The sequence below is a fragment of the Tauraco erythrolophus genome, chromosome 27 (assembly GCF_009769465.1).
Source record: "Tauraco erythrolophus isolate bTauEry1 chromosome 27, bTauEry1.pri, whole genome shotgun sequence".
NCBI lineage: Eukaryota > Metazoa > Chordata > Aves > Musophagiformes > Musophagidae > Tauraco > Tauraco erythrolophus.
In genome coordinates this window covers 93,019-120,535 of record NC_141491.1, presented here as the reverse complement: position 1 = coordinate 120,535, position 27,517 = coordinate 93,019, and the positions used below count along the sequence as shown (strand labels likewise).

At 41.4% G+C, this 27,517-nt stretch overlaps 1 protein-coding gene and 1 long non-coding RNA gene across 2 annotated transcripts in view; one reads left to right on the top strand and one right to left on the bottom strand.

Annotated features, from left to right (window-relative positions):
* Positions 1–12,378: 12,378 nt before the first annotated feature.
* The window catches only part of LOC147526805 (uncharacterized), a 51,735-nt gene continuing 36,596 nt past the window's right edge, over positions 12,379–27,517 (top strand). The window contains exon 1 of the long non-coding RNA XR_015222894.1: positions 12,379–12,478. This is a non-coding gene — a long non-coding RNA (uncharacterized LOC147526805). The remainder of the gene's footprint in view (positions 12,479–27,517) is intronic.
* On the bottom strand, positions 26,701–27,426 carry NGF (nerve growth factor). The gene has a single exon (XM_009991275.2). The coding sequence runs from the start codon at positions 27,418–27,420 to the stop codon at positions 26,701–26,703; it is 720 nt and encodes a 239-aa protein (XP_009989577.2). The 5' UTR covers positions 27,421–27,426.

Here is a 27,517-nt window from a genome sequence, read left to right as displayed (position 1 = left end):
ATTTTTTCTTTTTGTTGGTTAACTAGAAGAAAACAAGGGAACTGAAATAGTCTAGTAAGCCCATTTTTTTTTTTTCTGTTACACAGAGTGCTTGATGGCTTTCAATCAAGAAAGAGCTTCTAGAACACATAAACAATAATTTGTTGTTAAAAAGCTACACCATTAGTAGCATTTGGTTAGTGTTACATCTGGGGGATCACCAACCTGCCTGCTATACCCTTACTACAAAATGTGATTTTTCTCTTGGCACAGAAAACTCTGCCTGCGTTGTATCAGAAGGAATTTGGACACGGAGTTCAGTTATCTAAAAGAAGTTTTGGTTTCTGTTGTTGCAAGGGATCTTCAATCGAACAGTTTACGGTAAATGATTTTATTAATTTTGGGGAAGATTTCTCTGCTATTTAATCTGTTCTACAGGTTACATAATGGTAATGGCTCCACTTCCAATAGCATGACTTAGCCATGTGAAAGACTGGCACCAGGAGTGCCTTTCTCCTCCTCCTCACTCACAGAGTAAATTTGTTATGTAAATGCTTGCTTCTCAAATAAAATGAAATGGTGCTGAGTTTTGCATGCATCTTCCATGGAAATTTGCTAGGAAGCAGATGAACTGAGAAGAGGAGGAACTCTAAAAAATGATGTATCCAAAGTTATTCTTGTCCTATTTATACAAAGTTGTTGCATTTGTAACAACCACTAGCATGTTAGAGATGTACAAAATGTCTTTCCAGAGCAAAAGTATTCATACAAATTCAGATATATTTGGCAACTCATAAAGGTGTTCAACTGTTCATGTATCTGGGTAGAAGAGTCAAGTACTTTTGATTTTAAGACTGAAGTCAGGTGCTAGTAATGGCTGATGTTTTTCTCAAGAACCTCCACTAAGACCAAAATTTCCTTTTTCATACTAAGTCAAATTTGCTCTTGTCTATAATCAGTTCATTGTATGCTTAAGTATACAAAACTTACTGAGTTTTGTAACCCTCTTCCCCTTCCCTAATTCTTACTAACCCCTGTAAGAAGCACTTATTAGGGACTGTTAAGTTAAAATATTTGCAGTGTGGAAAAGGAAAATCACAGCAGTACTAGGACATACTTTACTAGGTTGATCCTATTTCGTATACATCCTTATTCCAATCATCATAGAATCTGATTTACTCTTCTGTTCACATGGCTCCCTGAGCACTGCTTTTCTGCTTCTGGCTTGAAAATTTCACAATTCACGCCAATCTCAGACACGTCAAAAGAATGAAGAGAAAGCCATTATGCATAACAGTCATATAAACAAATTGATGCAAAGAATTACCACTTAAGAAAAGAAATAGAGTTGAATATTTACAAAAATGACAAGAATGAGGCATGTTGTGGGAACTATTCACAGGAATGACACTAGAAAACAAAAGGGGAAATTTAGTCTCACACCTGACTTGCTCAGAATTTTTAAAAAGGGAATTTTGATGAAGCAAATGTTTTAATAACACCCAAACAGGCAAGGGAAAAAATCCAGGCTGTTTTAATGGAAGTTTTAGAATTATTCAGCAGTAATGTTGGTATCCCACCAGCAGCTGTGGGATAGCTGGGCTGTTCCTCAGAAGACTCTCAGTTATCAGAACACACATTTTACAGAGAATTTATGTCTAAATAGTTTTATTCAGAATTAGTCACTAGCTGGCTTTTAAAGATGGTTAAAATTCCCATGATGTGGGGATTCACTTGTTTCTGAATTCAAGGAGACTACAGGTGGGCAAAAATGTGTGCATAGATACACAATGATGTGATGGGAAAATACTACTGCAAAGACCATACTGGCACACAGACACATATGCAACATGAATATGGAGTTTATGCGGGAGATCAGGGGAAGGAAGGTACATGAGGCCGAGGTTAAAAAGACATGAAACAGAGAATCTGAAGGAAATCTATTGATGCAATCATACTATGATACTGTATGCGTTCAACAAGAAAAAATTTCTGTCAGGGAGAGCTGCTGATCCTAGCCACAGCTGCTACTGCTGATTGGAAAGTTGCCAGTGTTTTAAATAGACTTCTACATTTTCCCAGGTCTTAGAAATAATAGAAAAGGCCATTAAAATGGAATAGGATGAAATGGTTAGAAAAAATGGGGAAAAAGGTATTGGCGTTTCATTACCATTTGTGAACTGTAGAGAAGAATTGAGAGACACAGTTTTAGTGTTGAAATTTGTCTGTGTAAAGATGAACCAAATGACAGGACTCTCTTCCTCTGAAATCATTCCACTCCACAGCTGGATAGTTTGGGCTGTCCTTTATTTCCACTATTCTCACTCTAAATCTTTTCCTGTACTTCTTAAAACAAACATTACTGAATTCCAGAAGGCTAATACTAGGAAAGTACTCCCCCTCTTCTTACACTTACATTCTCAAGCTGTTTCCTTAAGCATTTACTGGCAGCTACCAATAAAAGTAGATGGACTATTGGTATGACCAGCACACGTTTGTATATCTGGCATTTCTTTCAAGTCAGTTCTGAGAATTTCACTAGTCTGCAAGAGGTCCGAAAAATTATATTAGTCCATGGCCTGTGCTCTTCCTATTTCTACCTTTAGTTTGGAAACAACAAACCCGTTTGGTGCCAGAGTCTATTAGCTTTCACGGTGTGCGCACTACTGAAGCTAAGTAAGTGTATTTATTTCAAAGCTTATTTCAAAGACTGTGCAGCACAGCCAGGAAAGCTTCCAGAAACATATGCTCTGAGATGATCTAAGCATGTTTATCATTCAGACTGTGAATAGCTTTAAAAGGTCCAAATTTCTTAGGGTTCAATCAGCTAGGAAAGTAATTCAAATAGAGAAGTAAATCACTTGAGCATTTTGGAAAATTTTTATTGTGGCCAAAAAGCTACTAAAAATGTTGTAGAAAGAAAAATAAAATTTAAAATGGAAAAAATAAAATAAACCCCCTCTCATTTAGTCCCACAAAAGTGAGAAAAGTATGGAAAAAGTGAGAAAAGTATGGACTAGATATCCTGAAACCACACTAGAGGGCACTTGAGCTGCTTCTTCCAGAGTAGGTAAAGGTCAGAAGAGTAGGATGCTTACTCAGGAGCAGCAGTGGACAGAACTGAGCATGGGAATTAGTCGGGTTTGTCACTGTTAGACTGGAGGAACAATTAGCGATTTTCCCCAGCAGCCTACTGTGGGGGAGCAGGTGTAAATTTCCAGGTAAATTTTGTTTATGGGTAATGTAAGCAATTAGGAGCAAATAATCGAAAGATCGTTGATTGATTGCAATAGTTTTTTGTCTTTGTACGTGGATCAGCCACAGAAACACGGGATATTTGGGGATTTTAAAAGGAAATCTAGTCTCAAATAGAGCTAACGTACAGAGTTGAGCTGCTCTTTGGCGCCTGCTCCCGCTGTATCGCTCGCTCCCTCCGGGGCTGTCCCCTCCCCAAGCACAGGGCGATGCCCCAGATGATCGCTGTGCTGGAGATGGGACCAACAGCCTTTGACAGCCTCCCTGTACAGCATCTGCAGTAGCACCTGACGGCCGGGAAGGCGGTGCAGGCCGCCCGGCAGGCCCCGCCAGTACGGCGCAGAAGCCCCAGCACCGCCGCAGCTCTCCAGCATGGCCGCGGGCTGAGCCGGGCCCTTGGAGCGTTCAAAGCGCTTCTCTCCGCGGGCGGCGGTTCCCCGCCGCTGCTCGTGCCCTCGGCGCCCCGCGGGAGGCCCCGCCGCACGGCCCCGCGCCCCGAGCCGCCGCCCCCCGCGCCGCGCGGCCGCAGGCCCCGCCCCCTACGCGCCGGCAGGCCCCGCCCCCGGCCCGCTTCCCGCCGCCGGGGCGACGCGCGAGGGCACTGCCCGTCACGTGCGGCGGCCGCGCGCTCACGTGGTTGGACGGTAAGGAGCGGGTCGGGGCGCGCGCTCTCGGTCCGGCCCGGCCCGGCGCAGCGCGTGCGGCCGCCCGGGGGTGCCCGCCAGGCTGGAGCGGAGGCAGCGGGTACGCGGCGGTGGGGCCTGGCGCTGGGCCGTGCCCGCGGCGCTGGGCGCCCTGCGGGCCGCGGCCCTTCTCGGGAGGGCCGTGCTGCGGCGGGGCAGCAGCGTCCGTAGGCGCGCGCCGCGCTCGTGCGGCGGAGCCGTCCCGGAAAGTTCCGGGCTCCCGGCAGCGGCTGTGACTGCTGCGGCCGTCCCGTGTCGCTGGGCGCGCGGCCCTTGCTGCACGGTTGGTTCCTGGTTCTTTCCAGTCTCCTTCCCGTTGTGCTCCTACAAATCTCTCTTGTGTGGAGTGTTTTAATGCCTGACCCTTCTGGCCCTTCGTTACTCTTTGTTTCCTCTCGTCTACATCTGCTTCGGGTCCTGATTTGTGTCGCCCGCAGCATCGGCCCTGGTTGTTTTCTTGCATCCAGTTCCTTAAACTTTTCCGTATTCACTCACACATGCTCAGCTTATTTCAGGTGGCCAAAGGATGTGCTCCTTAGGAGAGGAACTTGGAGCCAACCAAATGGTAATTTCATTTTTTCAGTTCCCAGCTGCATGGCCTTCCAGATAAGCCCAGCGTCATACGAACATATGGAAATGCAGCTTCTGATCAGAGAGTGGTGCAAGGGCCGTTCTGGGAGCCAGGTAAATTGGCTTGGCTGGCTGTATTTAGTTAGTTGGTTGCCATTTTGCCCTTATTAAGTCAAACAATTTGAAGTTGGGAAAAGCTTCTTAAAAAAAAAAGTTATATTGCTGACCTGTCAGTTTTGGCTTTCTGTACTTGTTTTCTCATGAACATCAAGTCAGAGTGGGGGAAGTCTTTCCTGTTCACAGTAGCTTGAGGTAGGACACGTTACTCGACAGTCTGACATGCGTGTATGACGTTTCTTGTAGCAAGGAAAAACTGTATGCAGAGGATAAAGCTTTGCTAATAGCGGGCGGAAGGCTGTTGGACAAGCCTTCACAGGATTTGTGAACCAGCTCAGATCTCTTTGCATTCCATTCAAATGCAAGGTGTGCTCTTTTGATCTGACTCCAGTAGCAAGCTACGCACAGAGCGAAATAATTTGAGTACCTCCATCTGTTTTCCCATGGGTGAGGAAAGAGGGAGAATGTCTTGTGGCAGATGCTGGTTTTGCTCTTTAGAGTGCTACTGGGTTATGCTTGGAAACTGTTAACGAGATTAGTGCAAAAACCTGAGTGGAATAGAGTGGATGGGGACACATGCCTCCTTTTTACTACAAGCATGTTGATCTAATCTCTTGCTTTCTGTTTATGTCCTGTTTACCCATGTCATAAGAGCACACCAGTAGAAACTCTGAGCACCTGAATCCTCCAGTTTTTATTAGCATTTGCAAAGCTTCTCTTTGAAGTATCTTGCAGGTTTTTTTTCAGTTTAATTGTAATCAGAATTTAAAGCACATGGGTAGTAAAAGGTGTCAATCTGTTGTAACTTCATGAATGAGCTCATGGTTTAGCCTTAGCTGGCAACTAAGCACCATGCAGCTGCTCACTTCTACAACCACACCCCACGAACCTCCCAGAAGGTTGGGGAGGAGAAAATACAACAGAAAGCTTGCGGGTCAAGATAAGAACAGAGAGGGACTGTCCACCAACCCTGGCCCTGGGTAAAACAAACTTGACTTGGGCACAATTCAATTTAATTTGTTACCAGTCACATTCAAAGAGGATAATGAGAAACAAAGCCAGATCTTACAAACCACCTTCCCCCTGTTCTTCTCTTCTTCCCATCTCTACCTCCTCCCTCCAGCAGTTCAGGGGAATAGGGGTTGTGGTCAGTTCATCACACATCATTTCTGCTGCTTCTTCCTCTTCAGGGGAGGATTCTTTACATTTTTCCCTTCCAACATGGAGTCCCTTCCCCTGGGAGACAGTTCTCCACAAAATTCTCCAACATGAATCTTTCTCACAGAATCCAGTCCTTACCCATCAGACTTCCAGCACAGGCTTTTCCCCACAGAGTCATGGCTGGGTGCAGCCACCTGCTCTGGCGTGGGGTCCTCCACGCTGCAGGTGGATCTCTGTCTATGTGCTGTGGGGGACAGCCTGCTGTCTCACCATGGGCTGCAGAGGATTCTCAGCTCTGGCACACCTCCTCCCACTTCATCTTCACTGACCTTGGTGTCTGCGTAGCTGTTTCTCTCACATCTCACTCCTCTCTCTGCTGCAGCTGCACTGGGCCTAACTGGCCTGACGAACCTTAGCAGTCCTGGAAGGACAAATGAACTCTGCCCAGTCGGTGCTCTGGGAGCTGGGGCACTTTGGAGTGCTCCAAGCTGTGCCCCCACAGTTGTCACAAGTTGAGTGGCAGCAGCTCAGTGTGGGCAGCCCCCACCTTCTCCCTCTCTCCACTGGAAATCCCACATGGTGGGAGTTTCTTTGTCCCCTTCTTAAATATGTTTATTCACAAAGGCACTGATTGTCTCATCCCTAGCCAGAGGTGGGTTCGACCTGGCCAGACAGGTCCGACTTGGAGCGGGGAAGCTTCTAGCAGCTCCTTCCAGGGGCTATCCCTGTAGCCCCTCTCCTGCTACCGAAACTCCGTTACATAAACCCAGCACAGATGGTTATGGTGCTGTGTACACGAGAACCTGTCTGTCTACATGCTTAACCTTTTTAGTGCTAGGAGTTACTGCAAGGCCATGGGCAGACCACACACTGCTGTAGTTTAGCTGGTCTCTGGCATAAGGATTCCTGTACTTTATTAAAAGCAGTGCTAAAAAGAAAAAAAAGTTAATGTGAATGAGACTTGTGAATGGGGATGATCGTAAGGCTTAACCTTTTAAACAGAGGACTGGGTAAGCAAAGAAGGAAAACTTAGTCTTGTTGCCATCTTGTCTTTTTTTTTAAAACCAAAAAATTGCTGTTACCAAACTAAGGCATTGAATGTAATCTCTCGGATGCCATCAGGCAGAACGATAATTATTGTAACTTCACAAGACACTTCACTGTATGTTTTTTCATAACTGTTTTGCTCTGTAGTTGTATAAAACTTTAGTTATAAAATTTCTTGTTCCAGAAGGCTGTGATAAACTCTCAGCACGCTTGTATCACACTTAACTGATTAATTTCTAAATTTTAGAACTGAATATGATTATGAGGGTCAGCTATCGGAGCTACGTAGGCTGTATCTTTGGGGAACTTGATCACAGAATATGCAGCCACAGGCATGAGATAGAGAGTCTCAGAATGGTTTGGGTTAGGAGGGACCTTAAAGATCATCTAGTTCCAGCCCCTCTGCCATGGGCAAGGATGGACGTATGTTCCCTAACTCATCCCAATGTGTAAAGTACTGGTTAATGCTCACTATATTCTTGTGTTATTGTATTGTTTTATTGTATTACTGTATGACTCATTCCATCTATTTAGAAAAGGGAGCTTATCTTTTAAGATTGTGTAGTGTTTACCTCTTTAGGAGGAGCTCTTTATGTCTGGAATAAGAAAGAATTCCCTTGTTCTGCTGAGTGGAGTTTTTGCAAAAATATGTATATATTTTTTTCTTTTTTTTTTTTTTTAAGCAAATAGTATGGCTTGAAGTTTGTGGTGATCTTTTTCTTTGAAGTTTGTGCACGTTGATCTTTGCTCTGCGGTTTCTCTCACAAGCTGTGGGGAGGTAGCCTGCTGTCTCACCACGGGCTTCTGGGGAATCTCAGCTCTGGCGCACCTCCTCCCGCTCCATCTTCACACACCTTGGTGCCTGCCTGGTTGTTTCTCTCAGATCTCAGTCCTCTCTGCTCTGCAGCCACGCCAGGCTGGATGAACCTTGGCAGTCCTGACAGGAAGGAACTGCCCCCAGCAGGGACCCCAGGAGCAGGGCGCTTTGGAGTGCTCCAAGCCACACGCCCGTGGCCATCTTCAGTCAAGTGATGGTGGCCCAGCGCAGTCAGCTGTCCCCAAGACAGGGGGGCAACCACACTGCCTCCCCCTTCTCTTCACTACAGCGCCCTCATGGTGCGGGTTCCTTTGTCCCCTTCTAAATATGACATTCACAGAGGTGCTGATTGACTTGGCCCTGGCCAGAGACAAGTCTGACTGGTTTTGGAGCCGGGGAGACTTCTCGAAGCTCCTTCCAGGGGCTGTCTCTGCAGCCTCTCCCCTGCCACCAAAACCCCACCACATAAACCTGGCACAGATGTTACAGGAGAGTCGTTGTTCCCAAATGGCCAGTTTGTCTTTATGTTCACATGTATGTTGAGTGTTTAAGTGCCTGCCTGTTGTATACTTCATAGGCATGCCCCATTGCAAAATGTCGAGTAGGTATAGATCAGTCTGTTCTCATTCAGTATGCTGTTTCAATGCTTTTAAGGTAAAGATGATTTTTTTAGGGGTGAAAATAGGACCATCCACCAGCCTTTCCTGACTGTGCAACTGATGACTGCTAGCTTCTCTTGATCCTGTACAGGGAAGGACATGGATATCTCATCAAAACAGTTCTTATTGCTGAACATTTTTAATACTTTTTGTCTGAGCAGTAACTTGGACATTGGTTTTTGGTGACTCTAGTGAATTCTGGACTGAGTTCAAATATCCGAGGTGCTATTGGTCCTTTGTTGTTGGTGAAAGTGTTGACTAACATTTAAATGTATATTGTATCCTGTCTGATAAACTTGACAATTTGCAGCTTCCCTGTGATGACACTTTGTATAGCAAGTGTTTTTTAAAGCAGTATCATCTGTTTTGTAGGTTTTGTTTCTTTCAGGATAACAAAACCCTCCTATGTTTGCAGAGATTTGGGCCTTTCGTTCTTGGCAAGAGTTGCAAATTACTTACTACGGATATAGCCTCCAGTGTGGGCAGAGATACAGTAAAAAGAACCATACGACTGAATTAAGATCCTCCAAGGAGGAAAATGGCTGGAAGCAGGTCAGATCTCTGCACTGAGCTGTTAAAGTTGAACTTCCAAGTTTCTAATCAACAGCTGAAACCAGATGGAAGTAAAATGTGAGGAGTAATATGAGAAATATGTTGCAGAGAAGATCAAATGGAAGAAAGAAAATGAAAATATTCTCAATTGACAGCAGAGTTCCTTCAGAAGCAGCTTTATAGGAGGGTAACCCTGTTTATACTTAACCTTTATTTTGTCTCTAGGTGCACACAGGTGAAGCAGAGTAGAGCCTTGTGGAGCTGGGAGTATGCATTGCAAAGTTGCTCATCCCAGCATGGAATAGCTCAGGTTTTCCGTGTCACTAAATTAGATTTAGGAAACTTAACAGGCTTTTTGTGGCTGCTGAAGGCTGTCTTTGCAGTATCCAGCTGAAAAGACAGAAATTGAAAGCAAGTGTCTCCTCTGCTGGTAAAATTTTGTTCTTATTTCTTTTACTTTGAGGCAGTAGCATGACTTCTGTGCCTTCATGTGGAAGAGCAAGAGTTAGAAGGATTTGAAGTCTCATGATCCAAAGATCCAACAATTCAAGAAGAAGGGAAAAGAAATAATTAAATAACTGTAACAAGCAAGATGTGTCCTTATTCAGAGAACAGGAATACCATTCTTTCCTTCTTTGGGGAATACATGAGCAGAAAAATGAACTGGGAGACAATAACACAATAGTGTTGTCAAAGTATTCCAAAAAATAACTGACTTGTGCAGATGCCAAGTCTAACTTTGGCCGATTCTCTTTTAGGAATTTTGTAGAGCAATATTCTGAATTCTATTAATATAACAAGCAAATATGCTTTAGATACTCTGAGTCTACATTGTGGGAAGTAAAGGTGATTTTTCAGAGGCGAAAAGCATGTATGTTTTTGAAATACAAACTTAAATGTTGTATATAAATTAAAAGATGGTGAGAAGTTGAGAGAAGGGAAAGGGGAATATAGAGAATAGGTGGTGAAAGTGGAACTGAATTTCAAATGTAAGAGTAATATGATAATATTTGGTATTTTTTTTGGACTACATGCCACAGTAGTGGGCAGTAGCAAGTTTCTTTGCTGTCTCTGTACCCTGAGTTTTGTATAAGCTAGTGTTCTGCTACTATTTGCATCTTAACAGCCCACAGTAATGTGGTCTGTCCTTCCAGCAATGCGAATGGGGCCCACTGTTGTTTAAAATAGGAAAAGGTTGCCCTGTTAGTTGGACAAACTCCATAATTTGTTGATAATGTGATATATGTCACTGTTAACCTATCAAGTGATACGGCTCAAGGGAGTCGATAGCGGAGGTATCAAAGGTATGACAATGTAAGGCCTATGACATATGTTGATAATGGTATAGGGTATATGCAGTCCGTGATAATGGAAGATTATAATGATATATTCTGTATATGCCAGCCATGGCAAGAAAGATGGTGAGGGATGGTGTGTACTTGTCTCTTAGTTGGCTACTTTCTGTAGCGTTTTGCCTCCTGCTACAGTAGGTTTGTGTCATGCAACTGAATGAACATTGCTGTGTCCTTCTCAAGAATTCAGAAGGGACTGAACTCTTTCCAGTGTTGAAGGGCGTTTGTCTTTCCTAGGTATGTGTTTCCCAGAGTGCTGGTAGCATTAGCATATCCTCAAGCCCCAGTTTGATTACGAAACCATAGCGTTTTTGGTCATAGTGCAATGAATAATAGTGTATATAGATTGCTTGCACTCTAAGCCTGTTCAAGACAAAGATTTGCTTGAACATCCATCATCTGTGAGTTCAGGCGGCTAATAAAATCTGTTACTCTGTGATTTAGCCTATAACTTAGCAAACACAAATTTACAGTTGTCTCTCAGTGAAGCTGTCTTAATGAGGATAATGTAATAATGGAGCTGCTAGCTAGTCGTTTTCTCCTGCTGTATTCCTCCTCTTTTCATAGATTCTGAGACTTGATAAAATTTTTGTTGTTTTTCCTCTTCCTGTAAAAGCATAAGAAGTATTTCTTTATCGAGTGACAAGATATGTGCTATTGATTAGATTCGTCACACCTCACAGATCTCAGAACCATAGGAGTTCTGTATGTTCTTTTGTTTGGGACTTAAATTACCAGCTAATAAGCAAGGATGCATACCAGCATTTCTTCTCCTGTAGGCATCCACTTTTGGCCATTGTGAGAAACAAGGTGCTGAAATAGGAAACCTTTGGTCTGACTTGAATACCTCAGACTCTTTTTAATGGTCTAAACACATTTTTAAAAAGTGCGTTGGAGCTTCAGGCAGCATGGAATTTTAAGGGAGGACTCTTCTTTCAGTTAAATTCGGTTAAATTGGGAGTTGGAACTGGGTGATCTTTAAGGTCCTTTCCAACCCAAACCATTCTATGACTCTAAATCAGATTTTCATCTATTTATTTTCTTTCTGCTATGCATATTATTTAACTTCAAGCAATTGTATTTATCTCAGAAAAAGATCTTGTAGCTGGGTTGAAGAGGTTGTGCGTTTGTGTCTCATGGTGCTTTGTTTATATAAAATGGGGCCTAAGCTGTGCAGCTCTGGAATATGTGTGTGTGGATGAGTAAGATCAAGTCCTGGTAGTGTCTTGAGTAGGTGTTAGTTTCTAAAGGTGTAAGAAACAGTCTTTCAGAGTGATGAGTACATTAAAACATACCTTTCTCTTACAAAGGAAAGGAATGATTTGATGCTCTGGAAATAGACTTCTCACCTAATGTAGAAGTAGTGAGATGCATTGGATGAGCCATAGTGGAACCAACTGCCCCACTAAATTCCCATAAGTAGCCATTGAGCTTTAACTGTTTTTACATGTTACTTTTTATCTAGGGGTATGAAAATAATCTGTACTGATGATGCTGAGTCATACTAACCAGCTTCAAGACCCTCTTTGCAAGAATTCTCCCACTTTCACGTCTTATGTCTTTACATATAAGAATGTTGTCTGCTTCATAGAGACGCTGTCTGTGTTTTCAGAGCAGGCATGGTATGCTAAGGGCATCCCCCACCGCCCTGAGTACAGCTCATTGCAGGGCTGCCAGTTTGGGTGATGTGGTTCAATACAGAGGCCGAAATGTTTATTTGATTTCTTGTTCACTCCCAGCTCCCTCAGTGTCTTACATTTATGCAATAGGAAGAGGCTAAATAGAGGCATAGATACTTCTACGGTAATAGCAAAATCTTGTTTAGGTCCTAAAAGCCGCAGAAACTTTTTGGCAAGCTGGAGAAGGTTTTTGGTTTCACTGCTGTTGGCTCAGAAGTCCTCTATGTCTTGTCTCTGTTTTTTTTCTAATTTCTTTTCCCACCCTGATAAAATGAACTCTACTGACCATGAACCTCAAAGTTTAGCCCCTCCTTCCTGGACCAGACTGTCCACAAAGGCGCCAAAATTATCAGCTTCCCAGGTTGAGAAAAGTGGTCTCAGCTTTGTGCTGTTACTGCTTCAAAATACACCTCAGATAAAGTCTAAGCTGTTGTATGTGATGTGAGTTAACATGATTTGTCATAAAGTAACGCTATGATGTTCTGCTTATTCCAGCATACTGAGAAAATAAGTACCAGAAATTTCACTGTGACCTCTGGCTTAGAAAAGAAGTCGATTTAAAGGCTGAGAATAAACATAAAATAAAGGACATACAGTTTAAGGACTGGTAAGTCATTTCTACATATTCTGGCTGTTTTGATTAGTCTCTGGTTTACAAATTCTCTTTTGCTATTGATTAGTCACTGGTTTACAAAGGATCTTTTGTACATTCACAAAGATGTGAATGAAAGTAACTGGCACTACATCTAACAGTAATTTAACAATAATAGTGAATTAGTTTTTGTAATGTTACCTGTGATCAGTTGCAGGCAAGAAGCTGTCTCCAGAGGATTTCAATGTCTTACATCTTCTGGGTTCTAAACAGCTTTAGGTAACATTCCAGGAAACAAAGAGGATAAGAAAAGCTGAATAATGGTGTCACCTGAGTCGGAAAATATATTCATAAGCATACTATCACAATATGACTGTAAGAATGTAGTTTTAATGAACTTCTAACATCATGTGTGTCAAACTTACAGACATAATTCATTATTTCTGTGCTGTGTGAATGTGTGCATGTAGTAATTGCTATTCAGAGCAATCTACTATACCAATAAGAAGAATAAAAATTGATAAATCTCACTTGAAGGGGCTAAAAATAAAGGCTATGCAGCTTACATTCAGGCAAATTGAAGGCAAAGACAAAAATGCCTTTGAGAGTAGAAATGTTTTGAGTGAGAAGTGTTACAGAAATAACTTCATTGTCTTGAGTGGAATCTATGCTAGTAGAATGAGTCGAAACAACTCTAATGCAAGAAGAATAGGGAAGCCAGTAGGAAGGAGAAAAGAACCCCAAGCAGTTGTTTGGAAATGTTGTTCCAGACTGGTTAGTGAGAAGAAATGAGTAGAGGTGTAGGCTAGGTTTAAGTGTTGGGAATTGAGAAGGCAAAGGCTGTTAAGGAGCCAAACTGTAGTTAAGTGTCATGGTTTAACCCCAGCGGGCAACTAGGTACCAGACAGCCGCTCACTTACCACCTCCACAGTGGGATGGGGGAGAGAATTGGAAGAGTAAAAGTGAGAAAACTCGTGGATTGAGATAAAGACAGTTTAATAGGTGAAGCAAAAGCTGTGCATGAAAGCAAAGCAAAACAAGGAATTAGTTGGCTATTTCCCCTTGGCAAGCAGATGTTCAGTCGTCTCTAAGAAAGCAGGGCTCCATCACGCATAATGGTCACTTGGGAAGACAGACACCATCACTCTGAAGGTCCCCCCCTTTCTTCCTTCTTTCCCCAGCTTTAGATGCTGAGCATGATGTCATATGGTGTGGAACATCCCTTTGGTCAGTTGGGGTCAGCTGTCCTGACTCTGTCCCCTCGCAGCTCTTGTGCACCCCAGCCTGCTTGCTGGGGGGCGGTGTGAGAGCAGAAGGGGCCTTGATGCTGTGTAATAATGAAAACATCCCTGTATTATCAACACTGTTTTCAGCACAAATCCAAAATATAGCCCCATAGTAGCTACTGTCAAGGAAATTAACTCTGTCCCAGCCCAAACCAGCACGTTAAGGAAGTGGAGCTTCTGCATTCGCTGTTTCATTTGTTCTTGCTGCCAGAATTATTTTGGTAGAAAACTGTAATATGCCATGTTGCCTCTGACTGCACAAAAGCAGTCATGGTTGGACTTTAGCTGTTCTGGCGTAACTTTGCAGTAAATAGGAAGCAAATCTGTTGCAAAATCTCTAAGTAAAATGTGTGTGGAGGTAGAAACGTTTGAGGAGGTGAAACTACTTAGGTGACTGACTGTACCTGGCATCCAAAGCCAGCCACTCACTGAGGTCCTAGTAATAGTGACTGTGTACTCTTGGTACTCCCCTGTAGTGGTTTTGATCGCAATGCTCTTGCTCTCGATCTTTTTTCTTTGCTGTGGAAGCTATTGTATATAGGGGAGTAGTTGCTTATCTCAACTTGCTCATTATGCTCTGGCTAGTGCAGCATAGTAGAGCTGCCAAGATCGTTCTCCTCCTTTCAGTTTCATGTTGCATTTGCACTTTCCAGCTCCGAGTCCCCACATGCTTACCTCTCGTGCATGATCACTGAATGAGGAGTACAGTCCTTTTAGCTAAATATTTCCTAAGGACTCTCGAAACCTAAAATCTAGCAGGTCAGGAGAGAGTGTTTGGAGGAGAGGGTTAAGTGATAGCTTCTTTTTCTAGTCTTCCCATGTACCTCCTTTCTTTTTCTGGTTTTCATTTCTGTACTGCCGTGATATTTTGAGTTATACAGAGCTGAACCAAACGGTTGGTGTTAGAGATCAGGAGCATGACTGCATGTTTGCTGGATGCTCAATTTTTTTGGCCTGAAATCTCTTTGGAGTATTACTCCCTGTGAATAGGCCATTTACTCTGAAACATACAATTATAGCATGACATTTTTTATTGTCTTTGTGTAACCTTACTTTCTGTTGTAGGCAAACCACAGGCACATCTCTCAGGAGTGTTATTTGGTGTAGTACTTTGTCTAAACATTTTCCCACTGGATCTGATCCAGTCTGGGATCGCAACTGTCGTGAGAATGCAACAAATCATTCTGAGAAGTATCTAAATTTGCCCCTATTGGTCAAACCAATGTTTATGCACAGCCAGAACCACATGACAGAGGAGAGGGTACTCTTGAACCCTGTTAGTAATGTGTGCTAAAAAAATACCAGAGCTCCCAGTTTTTTGTATAAGTAAACCACAAAACTACTGTTTGCTAGTTTGAACAACCCTTGATTTGAACATCGTTGGAAAAAAGCCAGGAAAGCAACTGGAGTCAGCCCAGAAACATTTTTTTATCCTCATAGCCACTTTATTTATTCAAACAAACAAACAAAAAACTCAAAAAACAAACAAACAAAATCACAAAAAAAGCCTTTTAAAAACATGTACATTTTCTTTGAAAGAGTATTTTAGGGCTTTGCAATGATTGCTTGAGATGTGGTACCTACATGAAGACTGCCAGTTGGAAATTGTCAAACATAAAATAAATGCCATATGTTTACATGTTTTTGCTCACTTTCAGTCCTGCCTCAGATCAGCATAAATCATTGTTCATTTCTTTTATAGTAACTTCCTTACGTCTACAAGGTATCTGAAAATGATCAGCCTTGCAAAGAGGTGTATTTAGCCTTTTTCCAGTAGAGTGAACTGCAGCTCTCCCATACGAACAGGGCAGATGACCAAGGAAGTCTCTGTAGATTGCTCTGACCACTCTAGAGTGGTGTTTTTGTCTCCAAATGTAACTGATCCTCGAGTTGCAAAATACAGCATTTCATACGTATCTGAGGGAAAGATCTAAGGTATTTGGATGACAGAGGCTCTGTCAGGCAAAGGGTGAAGCATGTTGGCAGGCACCACTGGTGTCACAGCCTGTTCCTGCGTGAGCTTTGGAGGGTGAAACCTGCATTCATTCCTTCATCTACTGCTCTATCCTGAGCAGCTAAAGCTGTGGCCTGGTTGCTCTTGCTCCAAGTGCTGTTTCAGTTTAGGGTGTTGACAGGCAAGATCCTTAGGTAAGGAATGATACCTGTTTTCAAGGCGCAGACTGGGCCTTGCTGTGCAGGGTCACCTGTCTGGTGAGTGAGTTATGGCATCTGCTGAGCCTTCTTCATCAGGGTGACCATTTGAGAAACAAATGGGCAACAAAATAGGAAGTGAAGATTTAGGGGATTAGGTGCAAAGGAGGTAAGTATTGTGAAAAATGGAATGAGAACTGCTGCTGTTGAGGAACATTTCAAAAATAATGTTAATAAGCTAGATCCTGAGGGGGGAAAAAATTAGTACATGAAAATAAAGAGAAATAATAATGAGATGGAGAAAATTTGCTAAAACAAAATGGACACATGCAAACTGCAAGACAGCCTGTTTGATTTTAAGTCATTAGCTTCAGCTGGTTGCTTAGTAGTACAGCCATTTCCTAAATATGTCAGTATTATAAAAAAAGTCAACAGTTTGTATGTAAATATAGGGCCATGTTGAGAAATTGACTATATTAAATGTTTGTCAAATTACCTTTTATGGTAATTCTGAAACGTAAGATCCTGTTAGAACTAGTTAACAGAAAAACAGAATTTGTTGTCTTGTCTTGCATTGTCAGATAAATGGCAAGACTGCTGTGAGTGTATACTTTATCTGAAGATTGAATGGTTGTTATGAACATCAGGAATAAACTCTTACAATAAACATCATTTTTCAGCCTAGTGCTGAAGAAGATAGGAGCAGTTCCAGTTTGCAAAATTTTATTTATTAATTTGATTATGCCTGTTTGCCCTTGCACAGCTTTGATGTTCAGAAGTCAGTGTTTAAGCCTTGCTGCAGATGACAGCTGTACTGGAAGTTATTAATCACTGAATGAGTCATCTGTTCACCTGCCTTAGACAATGTCTAAGCAGTATGATAAAGTTGAAGATGACCTGAACTTAGGGAAGATGGGATAAATATTATTTGTTTCAATTTGTCCCAAATCCATTGTAGACAAGACAGTCTGTATGTTAAATTCTCCAAAGAAACAGCTGGTTATTTTTAAACAAAACAGAAAATTAGGACCAGTGATGTCTTTAAAACGCAGTTGAAATAGAGAAATTCAGTATTTCAAGTGCAAATCGGAAGGACGTTTCTAGGTTGATTATAGCTTAAGTTGCTGGGGCCACCATCTTCCACTTTCAGAAAGATAACTCTCTTGACGTAACTTAATTGGATGGAAAGTGGTGCGTTTGTCAGTAGTGCTCGGCTTCTACAGAAAGCTGCTACTCCTGGAATGTGTGGCCGTAATTTTCCTAGTGCCACTCTCCTTTTCATCCTGACGGTGGAAATTGTAATTAGAGTAACTGATTCAACTGGGGACACAGCAGAAAGCCTTAAACTTTTTTCAGAAACTTTATTGCCACAGTTCTTCTGGCTCCAGGAACTCTCTTGCAGCAGCAACATGGAGAAAGCATGAAAACCTCAACAGAAGGTTGTTAAGTGCAAGTAAACAATTTTTTTTTTCCTGTTTTATATCTCAGCAGTTATTCGTTAATTGTAACAGTACTTTCAATACACGCAAGCTGCATTGTGTGTAGGTCACTATACTTACGTGGCAAGGAGTGAAGCAAGAAGGTGATATTGTCTGTTAAAGATGGCTTTTCTACATCAGCTAGTGACTAGCTATCTTGTGGCAAAAAGTAGCTGCATGTTGTCTGTTTTTTGCCTGTTTTTACAGTTGAGTGATACAGTTGTGTGTAGTAATTCTAATACTGTACTTGGTGAAGAACTCTGCAAGAGACACATGTTAGATGGCTGTTGAAAATTGTGTTAGTGCCCAACTCTTCTGAATTTAGCTTATTTAATAACTTCAGTCAGACATCTGAAAAGTTGTTTGCGTCAGACTAACAATAGCCCTTGCAAAGTTTGTTGTGTTTGGCTTCAGTGATCTACTTTGTGAGTGCACTTGGAAAGAGAACTTCAAGAACTCTTGTCCTCCTAGAACGAGAGAACTGAACTTCCATCGTTAGTCAGAAAACAGTCCCAGTTTAGAACAGCACTTTCCCATTAGATACTCCCTTTCCTGTGTTACTACTCACCTAGATTTATTTCTATGATACTAAAATCTTCATTTTGCTTTCCTTGTCTATTCTGATTTTATAGACTTAAGAAACTAATGGAGGACAAGAGACTTTTCGTACACTTTTTGCATTCTGGTTGCCTTCAGTTCTTCATCTTAGCTGGTTACATACAGCTGTTCTGATTCAGAATATTTTTAACCTAAAGAATATTTTAAACCTAATATTAAGAATATTTTTAACCTATTTTTAACCTACCCTAAATATTTGCTAAACAATATTTATGGCTGAAATTTCTTATAATTGTCATCAGTTGATGCAAAAGCTATTGAAAAATTTGTCCAAAATCTGCCAGCTAAGGTTTTTGCTACCTTAATAGGAAATTGTTTTTGATGACTTTCTGAAAAGTATTCTTAAGTTTTTGTGGGAAAACAGAATAAAAACTTGGATCTTACAATTACGGGCTTGACATAGTGGACGTTGTCTACTGAATTGTATACACACTTTGTTATTTACCTATTCAGTGGCTCTTTCCTATGTTCAGCACGCTCATCTGCACTTAAAATGTCATCCCATGGTGTCTAAAGATTCTCTGTGCATGGGGTTTTAGAAATTTAAGTTCCAGTTGTGTGAAGAACCTAGAACCAAAGCAATCATTTGCAGTTGGTGACATGAACTTTTTTTCCCTCCCTTTTTTGACTCTGCATCAACTCAATAAAAAATGAAAATTAATAGAGCTTAAATGTTACTGCAAGATATCAAACTGAATTTTTGAATTAGTACACAGTTTAACTCCTAAATCAGAGAAATTCTGTTTTAATTAGAACCAGTAAGAAAAGTCTTGTTATTTATTGGTTAATAGATCTTTCCCAAGGGAATTTGGCTTGTGAACGTTCCTTCCTTCCTGCCACAGCTTAACTTGTTCTCCAAGTTGGATTCTGTGCAGTAGAATTGGAATCTAACCAAATCAAATTATTCAAGAGGAAAAAGGAAAACAGAACAAAATCCTCGGAGGATGCCATATGATCAGTAGCAACAGCAGACGTGCTTTTCATAGAGATGCCGAGAGCATCTGCGCTGTGTTTGTTAGAGGCTAAAGGTGTTACCTAGGTTGAATGTTACCGCATAGCTTTAAAACTGTACGATTAATTTCTCAAATGATCGTGCTTTGGTTCACAAACTTAAGGGCAAGGTCTTGCTAAATGCCTGAAGAGAGGCTACTGTGTATGCTGGATTATGTAAGTAGAAGTGATACAAAAGAGACAATCCATGAGTCAGTGCATTCAGTACAGGCTTGCCTTTTCCAGGCAGAAGGAGCTGTCACACAATAACTGAATTTGAGTATTAAGTGAAGCACCAGTTTGCAGAATAAGTATGGTGGATTTTGTGCTTTAATGCTGGCTGGCAATGTTGCATTTAAAAGCCATGTATGCCACAAGCAACGCTTCAAAAGAAAAAAGCATTTAAAGCAGTGATCCGTTTAACTGATTTAGACATGGGTATTTTTGAGGGTGTTTTGTTTTCTTGTGGTGTAAACAAGAAAAAAATGTCCTCCAGAAGAGTTTGGCAGAAGCACAGTGGAAGAGCCTCCTACTCTACCTGGGTGACTTTAATTATAGTCAGATGGTAGTGTCCCCATCACTGGGACAACAGGTAGCAAAATGGTGGCTTTCTTGGACAAAGGTGCACAGTAAAACTTTGCAGCTTCATCGTTCCTCTTAATTTCTTGGGGAGTTTAGGGGAAACCCTCCAGAAGCTATGAATTTCTGATTCCATCGGGAAGTATTTAATGCTGTTTGAGGTCTGGAAGGACTCTAAGGAATGCTGTGGAAGTGCTTACTAGATTGATAAAGTAAAAATAATCATTGCAGGAACAGTTATCACGGGAAGGATAAGGACAAAATATTTTATCTGATAACTTGAGGCCAGTGCCTGGAGTCTGCTGTAGAATTGTGTGCATAGGAAAGAGGTGATTCTCTGGTCAGAACCCTGTCCTGAAAAAATTAAGAATTCTCAAGCAAGGCCCCCTACCTGCAAAGCCCCTTCTTGTCTGCTGTTGCCATGTTTGGGATATTGTCTTCTGTTCTGTGCAGCATGTTAACCTTACCTTTTCTTATTTGAATCAAGGAAATACCAAAAGCTGTCAGCAGATTTGACTGAGGAAAGCACATCTCTAAATGTTAGCACTAAGATGGTGCAGCTGATGTCATTATTTCTTTACACCATTATAGAACTCTTGCTCTTTAACACCAACCAAATCAAAGGAACATCCATTTTTCTAATGAGATGTTGATCCTGTCGTGATTCCCTTATGCTGTCTAGAACCAATGGATACTGTCTCCTGGTCAGATTGGAAGTTGGATAATTGTCTTGTGTTTTCTTAATTTCAATCGTGCTTCCTGTGCCCAGATGTTCTGCTGGATTGTTCTCTTTAAACTGCTGTATAGTGGTTATTGCATATTTTGTTCCACTTTGGGCTGTGACATTCAGTGTTCCTTAGTTTTTGCTGGTTTCTTTCCATTTCATAAAGCAGCTTGATGGAAGGATGCTACTGAAGTGTCAATGTACAGTCTTCAATGGTTATACAGACCAAGTGCTGGAATTCAAGATTGCATATCAGACCCAATCTGATAATGCTAGAGATACCATATCAGAATAGCTTATTTGTAGGCATGTAGAAGCTGACTTTTGTAGAGCAAAGAATTCCTCTAGAAGATAGCCAGAGAAAAGTGAAAATACGATATACAGTGATTCCAAGCCCTACGAGTTCATTCCCTGGCAATAGTTGTAATTGTTCTAGTGAAAGATGTTGCTTACTAAAGAAAAGCTGGCAAGGGTGTGCCTTCTACAGCATTTCTCTTTAATCGCGTGTTTCAATAAGGGATTAGATAACGAAGCAGCAGTGTCATGTAAGGGAGGAAAGGAAGCATATAGAGAAAGGGTTAACTGTTATGTAACCTGGATCTTTCTCTGTCAGTGTCAAAATTTCCTGTCTGTATTGCAGTTGAAGTAAAAATAATCAAGGCAAGGCCCAATGAAGTATAAATTATTTGCAGGTCTAGGTATTAGGATGGGCTTTTTGGCATTCCAGGCTTTTGGCGTTCTAGGCTTTTGGCATCAACTCAGCTGTAGGAATGATTGCGTAACCAGTAGGATTTCAGACATGCGTTGTCCTCCCAGCTGCTGTGTTCCCCCTCAAAAAAAACCACCACCAGACCAAAACTGTAATAAGAACAGTGATGAGAGGATGAATCCCATGTTAGGTGATGGAAACTGATTATGGTCCACACCACCTTCATCTTTCTTGAGAACGATCTGTTTTCCTCCAGGCAAAATTTAACCTGCACTCCTTAGTCAGACCAAATGAGCAGTAGTGAAATCGTTGGTGCGATGCACGTGGCGTTTGGCTAAAGGTGAAACCAAGTCTGGTCTGATTTGATTTTAAATATAAGGATCTCGTTTTTCTGTCCTCAGAATTGAAAGAGACTAATTTCATAGCAGTCCCTTTAGTTGATTTTATTTTATTTTATATGAAGTCGCTTTCCTTTTTCTTAGCCATAATTGTTTTCAATCCATATATTTATAAGTAAGGCTTTAAGAAGAAATGAAGGCACTTCATCTTTAGGAAAGCAGTGGGTTGTTAACCTCGTATAAATAATTGAAATTTGGTAGACTTCTTAAACAGAAGAAAATCCAGCAAACGGTGTGTAGCACTTGATTCAAAAGAAGTGGAGAAGCTGTGGGTACCAGAGGCACTCTTGAGAAATGAAGTGTTCTGCAAGCTGGCAGTTATGTTGAACAAAGTTGATTTGTAGAGATCCTTCCTCGTAGGTTTTTCAGTTATTGTCACTTTATACAAATGAGTGGGGTTATCAAGTCCGTTCCCTTGCAGAGCTCTCCATGCTGAACTGCAGTCTTGAATCAGTATGGATGTTCAAACTGCAGCTATTACAAATGGAAGTAACTTATCCGAATATGGATGCTGTTGTCATTCCTTGGCTACAGTGGAAACAGCAGCAAAATAAGCCGTTTTGAGTGCCTTTAACAGTGTTTCAGCAGTGTAAGTTGAGCTGTGATGTAACCCTCATCCCTTCTCTTGCAGTTGTGGTATAGGTTTGGTCACGAGAGATCTCTTTCTGAATCCAGGAAGTGCCTTCTGAGCAGTAATCCTGTAATTGTTTTCTTCTTTCATGTAAGAAAACAGATTTCCACCTTTGCTGTACTGTATAATTTCTTAGCCTTATGTGCTCTAATTGCCAGCAATCTGATTTCGCTAGCAGTTTGTACCGTACTGCCATTTCGTCAGTGGCTCTGAGCTGCTGAGAGAAGGCACTGTTGAAAGCACAATTTCTCAATCAGTAAGCATAACAGAATGTGTATCAAAAAAAAGGCATTTAAGCAAGGCACTTAAGCCTCTTTGTACCTGACATCGATCATACTGTGAGTTGCAGACAATAAAATGACAGACTACCACATGCTTGATTGCAGAGGAGAAAAAAAAAAAAACAGAAGAAAGCTAACCATGATAAAGGACAGTTCCTGAAAATGTTTATAAGCTGCAGACTTAACACAACAACTATGTTGACAGTTGATAATGGCTGTCACAGCTTCCCAAACAGCAGCACTAAGTCAATCCACATTAAGTGTTTGGAAAATTACTTACTTCAGCACTGAAAGTTGGAATTTCAAATTAGAATACATAAATTTGCATTGCTGTTGGTATTTATTCCGCATAATCTATCTCTAAAAGTTCTATCACTCTTGCATACTGGTCTGGTATTCCTCATGGGTGTACTTTCCAGAAGAACAAACTGAAGACAGGTGGTTTTGTTCCCTTTTCTGTACTCTGGCCAAGAAAGCATTTTGTACAACAGTCTACTGTAACCTAACAATGTAAAAGATCAAGTCACTGCCACTGAGATGTTATCCTGGGCATCTCTAGCTGGATTTTATCTCTGGGGAAGAAAAAAAAAAATTAACAACAGCCTGGCACTGAGTTAGTTTTCTGAATAAATCTTGACGTAGCCCTTTGCTTTTAAGGTACCAGTTGTTGCCCAAGGAAGCAGAGAGCAGTGAGGATAATCAGTGACAAGTGCACACGCTGGTTCACCTCCTGGAGGCATTGCATTCTGAGTTGCTAGTATGATGTGGGAAACACCAGTTTTTAAGATACTCGCAATGTGTTTGTGCAGAGGAGTTTTCCATGACAGTTCACCTGTCTCTGATGTAGGATGCGAAGAGATACTTTTAATTGAGGTAATCTGGTGGTCTTTGTGAAAAATGTCTTCTCATTGACTTCACTGTGGTTTGGAAGGCTAAGCCTCTAGAGTATCAACAACAGTATCAAAAATGCTCTCCCAGATTTTGTTCTAATTTTATTAACCCAGCCTACTGTGCTGTATACCAGTAGCATTTGTGAGTTTCTACACAGCTTTAATTGCATGAATTTTGTACTCCATCCTTGTATTGAAATTTCAAAAGTATGGGACCATGTTTAACAAGGTCCATGTACTTTACTGAAAATGTTCAAAAGTTCTTTTTCAGCCTTTCTGTAGATCAGGGGCAACTGTGAGCATGACTTCAATAAAAAGTTATAATTTAACTCTTGTCTGGAAGCACACAAATTGTGGCAAATGTCGCTGAAAGTCATGTAGTCCCTGCATCTCACTCAAGACAGAAGCATTTCTGGCACATATTTGTCTCGTCTGTTCTCTGGCCTGTCCAGAGATGATAGTTCCTTATGCCTCCAGGCAGTCAGTCCTGTACTTCGTTTCTAATTGTTCAGGGTATCCTTTTTGTATGATGCTAACCTCTTCAGATTGCATGAAACTCTGGGCTTGGGCTTTGCGAGGAATATTTCTCTGTGGCTGGAGGTAACAGGGAAGTGTGATGCCAGATGCTGCAAGAATGACTAGGACTCCTGTTGTTTTAAACCCTAGTCTTTAAACATCTGTAAGTGGAATGATGTTTTGAGTGCTGCAGAGGGAATCTCACAGATTGGATTTGTGTAGGCATGGTCAGAGATGGAGCCTTATCTTGCCATCTGAGCACACAGTTAATACAAAAATTGAAATATGACAATAATTCTCTAAGAATGCACTTTTCTAGGTTTTTCTTATTTTATAATCATAAAACCCCACATTCTCATTAAATTAATTCCTTGAATTACTTCACCAGTTCTCAGTAGATCATTGGTCACATTAACGTGTCACACGGGCATAACAATAACATATGGGCAGGGAGAGTGATGATGTACAGCCTTCAAATATAAGTTACAGGCTGGGATTTGTAGCTCTGAGTCTGGAATTCCAGATTCTACAATTAACGGTGAGATCGAGATGCAGTGTGAATGTATTGAACTGTCCTTTTCACTCTTCCACCCTCCCTTTTGAGGCCTTTTATATGAACAGGCAAGAAATGTCCATAATACAAGACATCACTGTCATGAAGGATGAACCAGTAGTCTAGTTTCAGTCTTGGGGGCACAAAATAAAAATCAGCTGAAGGGATAAATGTGGAATAGAACACATCAATATCTGCAAGATTAAATAAACCCTCCCCCCGTAATAAATAGCTAATGTTGATTAATAGAAATTTTAATCAAGGTCCAGATTTATAACAGTAGTTTGTAGAGCTTTTAATGACAGCTTTTTGTCCCTCGGATTGGGGGTTAATAGGTAGTAGTACCTTGTTTAAGGTGTAGTCAGAGGAACTCCAAAGTGGGCTGGCTGTGGGAGGAATGTCAGCTCCTAAGGTTGCTTTAAGAAGAAAGTCGTCAGTTTCAGAGCTCTTTGAAGAAATGCCAAGTCTTACACATGTTTGGTATTAGCAGATGCATTCATGAGACGCTTTCAGTTGCAGGGTTTTTTGGTCTATGGAAAAATAACAGCAGTCTCTGTAAACCTGGAAGTCCTGGATGACTAGCAGCTTCATTTTTCCCTAGTCACATTGTGTCATATATGGTAAAGAGCACCTCTAAAACAGATTTGTTACTTTTATCCATTGCTTTAAGGCCACCAAAGAACAAAGGCAGGACCCTGCTCCAATTCCGCGTTTTTCTTTGCTTCAGAATGCTGTGTTTCACTGGTCTCCCTCCATACGCTGCTGCTGTTGTGTTCTGCTGCTGTGTCTGAGCATCTGGTGCCTACGTGATTGCACCATAAGTATTCCTTAGTCTTCATTGCCTCCCCCTGATCCAGAACAAGTCGTCATTATTTGGAGGACACAGGACAGTCCGGAGCCTGCCCTCTCCTTGACCTTTCAGATAACTGAGTATTCATGCAAATATTGCAAATATGTTGTTGTGGAGAGAGCAAAACATTTTCACTGGAATATTGCTGTCCCACACCATACCCACCTACTAGAGGAGGCTGGAAACTGGCATACCAGTGATTTTTCAGGGATGGGCTCTGTCTCAGTGCCTTCTACTTCGCACAGACTGGCACTATCATACCAGAAAGCGTATCCTTGCCTAGGTTTGGTTATTTCCTCTGGCACTATTTTACCACAATGCTTTTTCTCTAGAGATCTGTTGCCCTTCTTTGCTGGTTACGTGGAGGAAGCAAATGTCAGGTCTGCTTTTTTCATTGACGAAATAGCTGTGCGTGAGGGAAGGCGAGGGTGAAAGTGTGCCCTCTAGGATTTGGAAAGCTGAAAAACTCTAATGGTATTTGTTTTGAAACAGTTTCTGCAATGGATAACAGCTGCTCTTCCAAAGGAAACAAGGAAGGAAACAAGGAGGGAAACAGCAGCTTTATTTAGCGTGCAATGACAAAAACACCCATCACAGGCCTCAGGCTCCGCTGCGTGCTTCTAGAGACCAGTGTTCCCCAAAGCACAGAAATTAGGAGCATAGGGTTATTTTGGGGCTCCTTGCTAAAACACAGGCTCAGTGATTTTTTTTTTTTTTTTATTTTCTTCTATCATGCATGAAAGACTTGCTCCTAGGTCAAGTCTCCATTGCCAAAATACTAGCTTGAGAGAATTTTCAAATTTAAATTAAAGCCACATGAAACGTTTAAAAATTTGTATATGTATATTGGCATTTGCAACCCTATCACTTTAATATGGCTTACAAGTAATGATCTGTAAAATACCATTTTAATGCAAAAATACATGCATCTAGATTCTACTCTTGTGCAGACCAATGTTCTGAAATAATTCAGAATGGATTATTTTTGCAGTGAAAATAATTTGCCAATTTTAAAAAATACAGTGAAGATCTTACTTAGAAATTTATCTAGCAACATGAAGAACTAGTATTTCTGCCAGGAGTTCACTAAGATGATTAATTATATAAAGTTACTATTTTTATGAGTAATTAGTAAAACTGGAAGCAAATTTTGAAAGATCTTTTTCAGTCTCTTGGTAGTTGGACAAAACATTTCAGTTTATTTTAAATCTATAAGATTTTCACAGTAAACTGTCAAATTTTGTGTGAGAAAAATTCTTTTGTTGTGAAGGAGAGGAATACGTGTGAAAACTTTGTGAAAAAATGTTTTCTTTTTGTAGGATGGCAAGCTAAGATTGTTCATTGGCTCTGTGAACATTTCAGAGTTGTAGGGCTGAGTGAGACTAAGGTGAACATCTATTGAAGGGTTCCGCCAGTAAATAAATTTCAAAACACAAAAGGTTTCCAAAAGAGTTTAATAAATAATGAGGTTCTTTCTGTACTGTATAAACTATAAATATACCATGCAATCCTTTATAACTTAAAATAATTTACAGACTGAGGTAGGGGGGTAGGAGGATGTTCTCATGGGGTTTGAATCCATCTCAGGGTCTCCCTGACTTCCTGCTGAGCACACACACACAGGCTGTGTCAATTCGGATAAATCGCCAGGCTGCTTGCTTGCCCTCCATTGTCAGCGCTTTGACAAAGGTGTGTGTTGTGGTGCAGTAAGAGTTCCAGTGCTTTGCATCGATCCCTCGGCACCCGCTGGAGACTGGCTTAGGGTCCCTGCACTTGGTCTCAAAAAAGTACTGCTTAAAAATGTTGTTGTTAATGTTGACCTCTCCCAACACTGTCACCTCTTTTCCTTTAATATCAGTGGCTGTGGTTTTGTCCCCAACCCACATGCTGACACTGTCACACACTGAGAACTCTCCCCGGTGTAACACGGGATGCGCGGTCCTCTTGGTCCTGGCAGTCCTGTTGAGAGAACTTGCACTGCTTAGAAATGCCATATTCTGGCCTTGCCCGGACACTGGAGGTGGCTGTGTGCTGAACAGCACCCGAGGAGACCGAAAATGCCGCCTCTTAAAAAATTTTGGGTCCATGGTGATATTTATAGCTTCTCTTCTACCTGTTGTCCAAGTAGAGTGGCTGTGGGATGTCTGTGGAGCTTCCTTGAGAATGTGATGTCTGTTACTCTTGTGGGTATTGAGCAGGGGGTGTTCTGCAGGATACTCCAGTGGAGCATTATCCTCTGACTTTGGAGCTGCCTGTGTGCCGATCAAAAAAGCTGTAATCAGAGTGTAGTACAGCATGGGCATTACGCTATGCACCTAGAATAAAAGAAAAATGTAATGTTACTGTAAGGAATGCTGGCACAAATGGATGCCATTGCTGACAATAAATTTATGAGATACC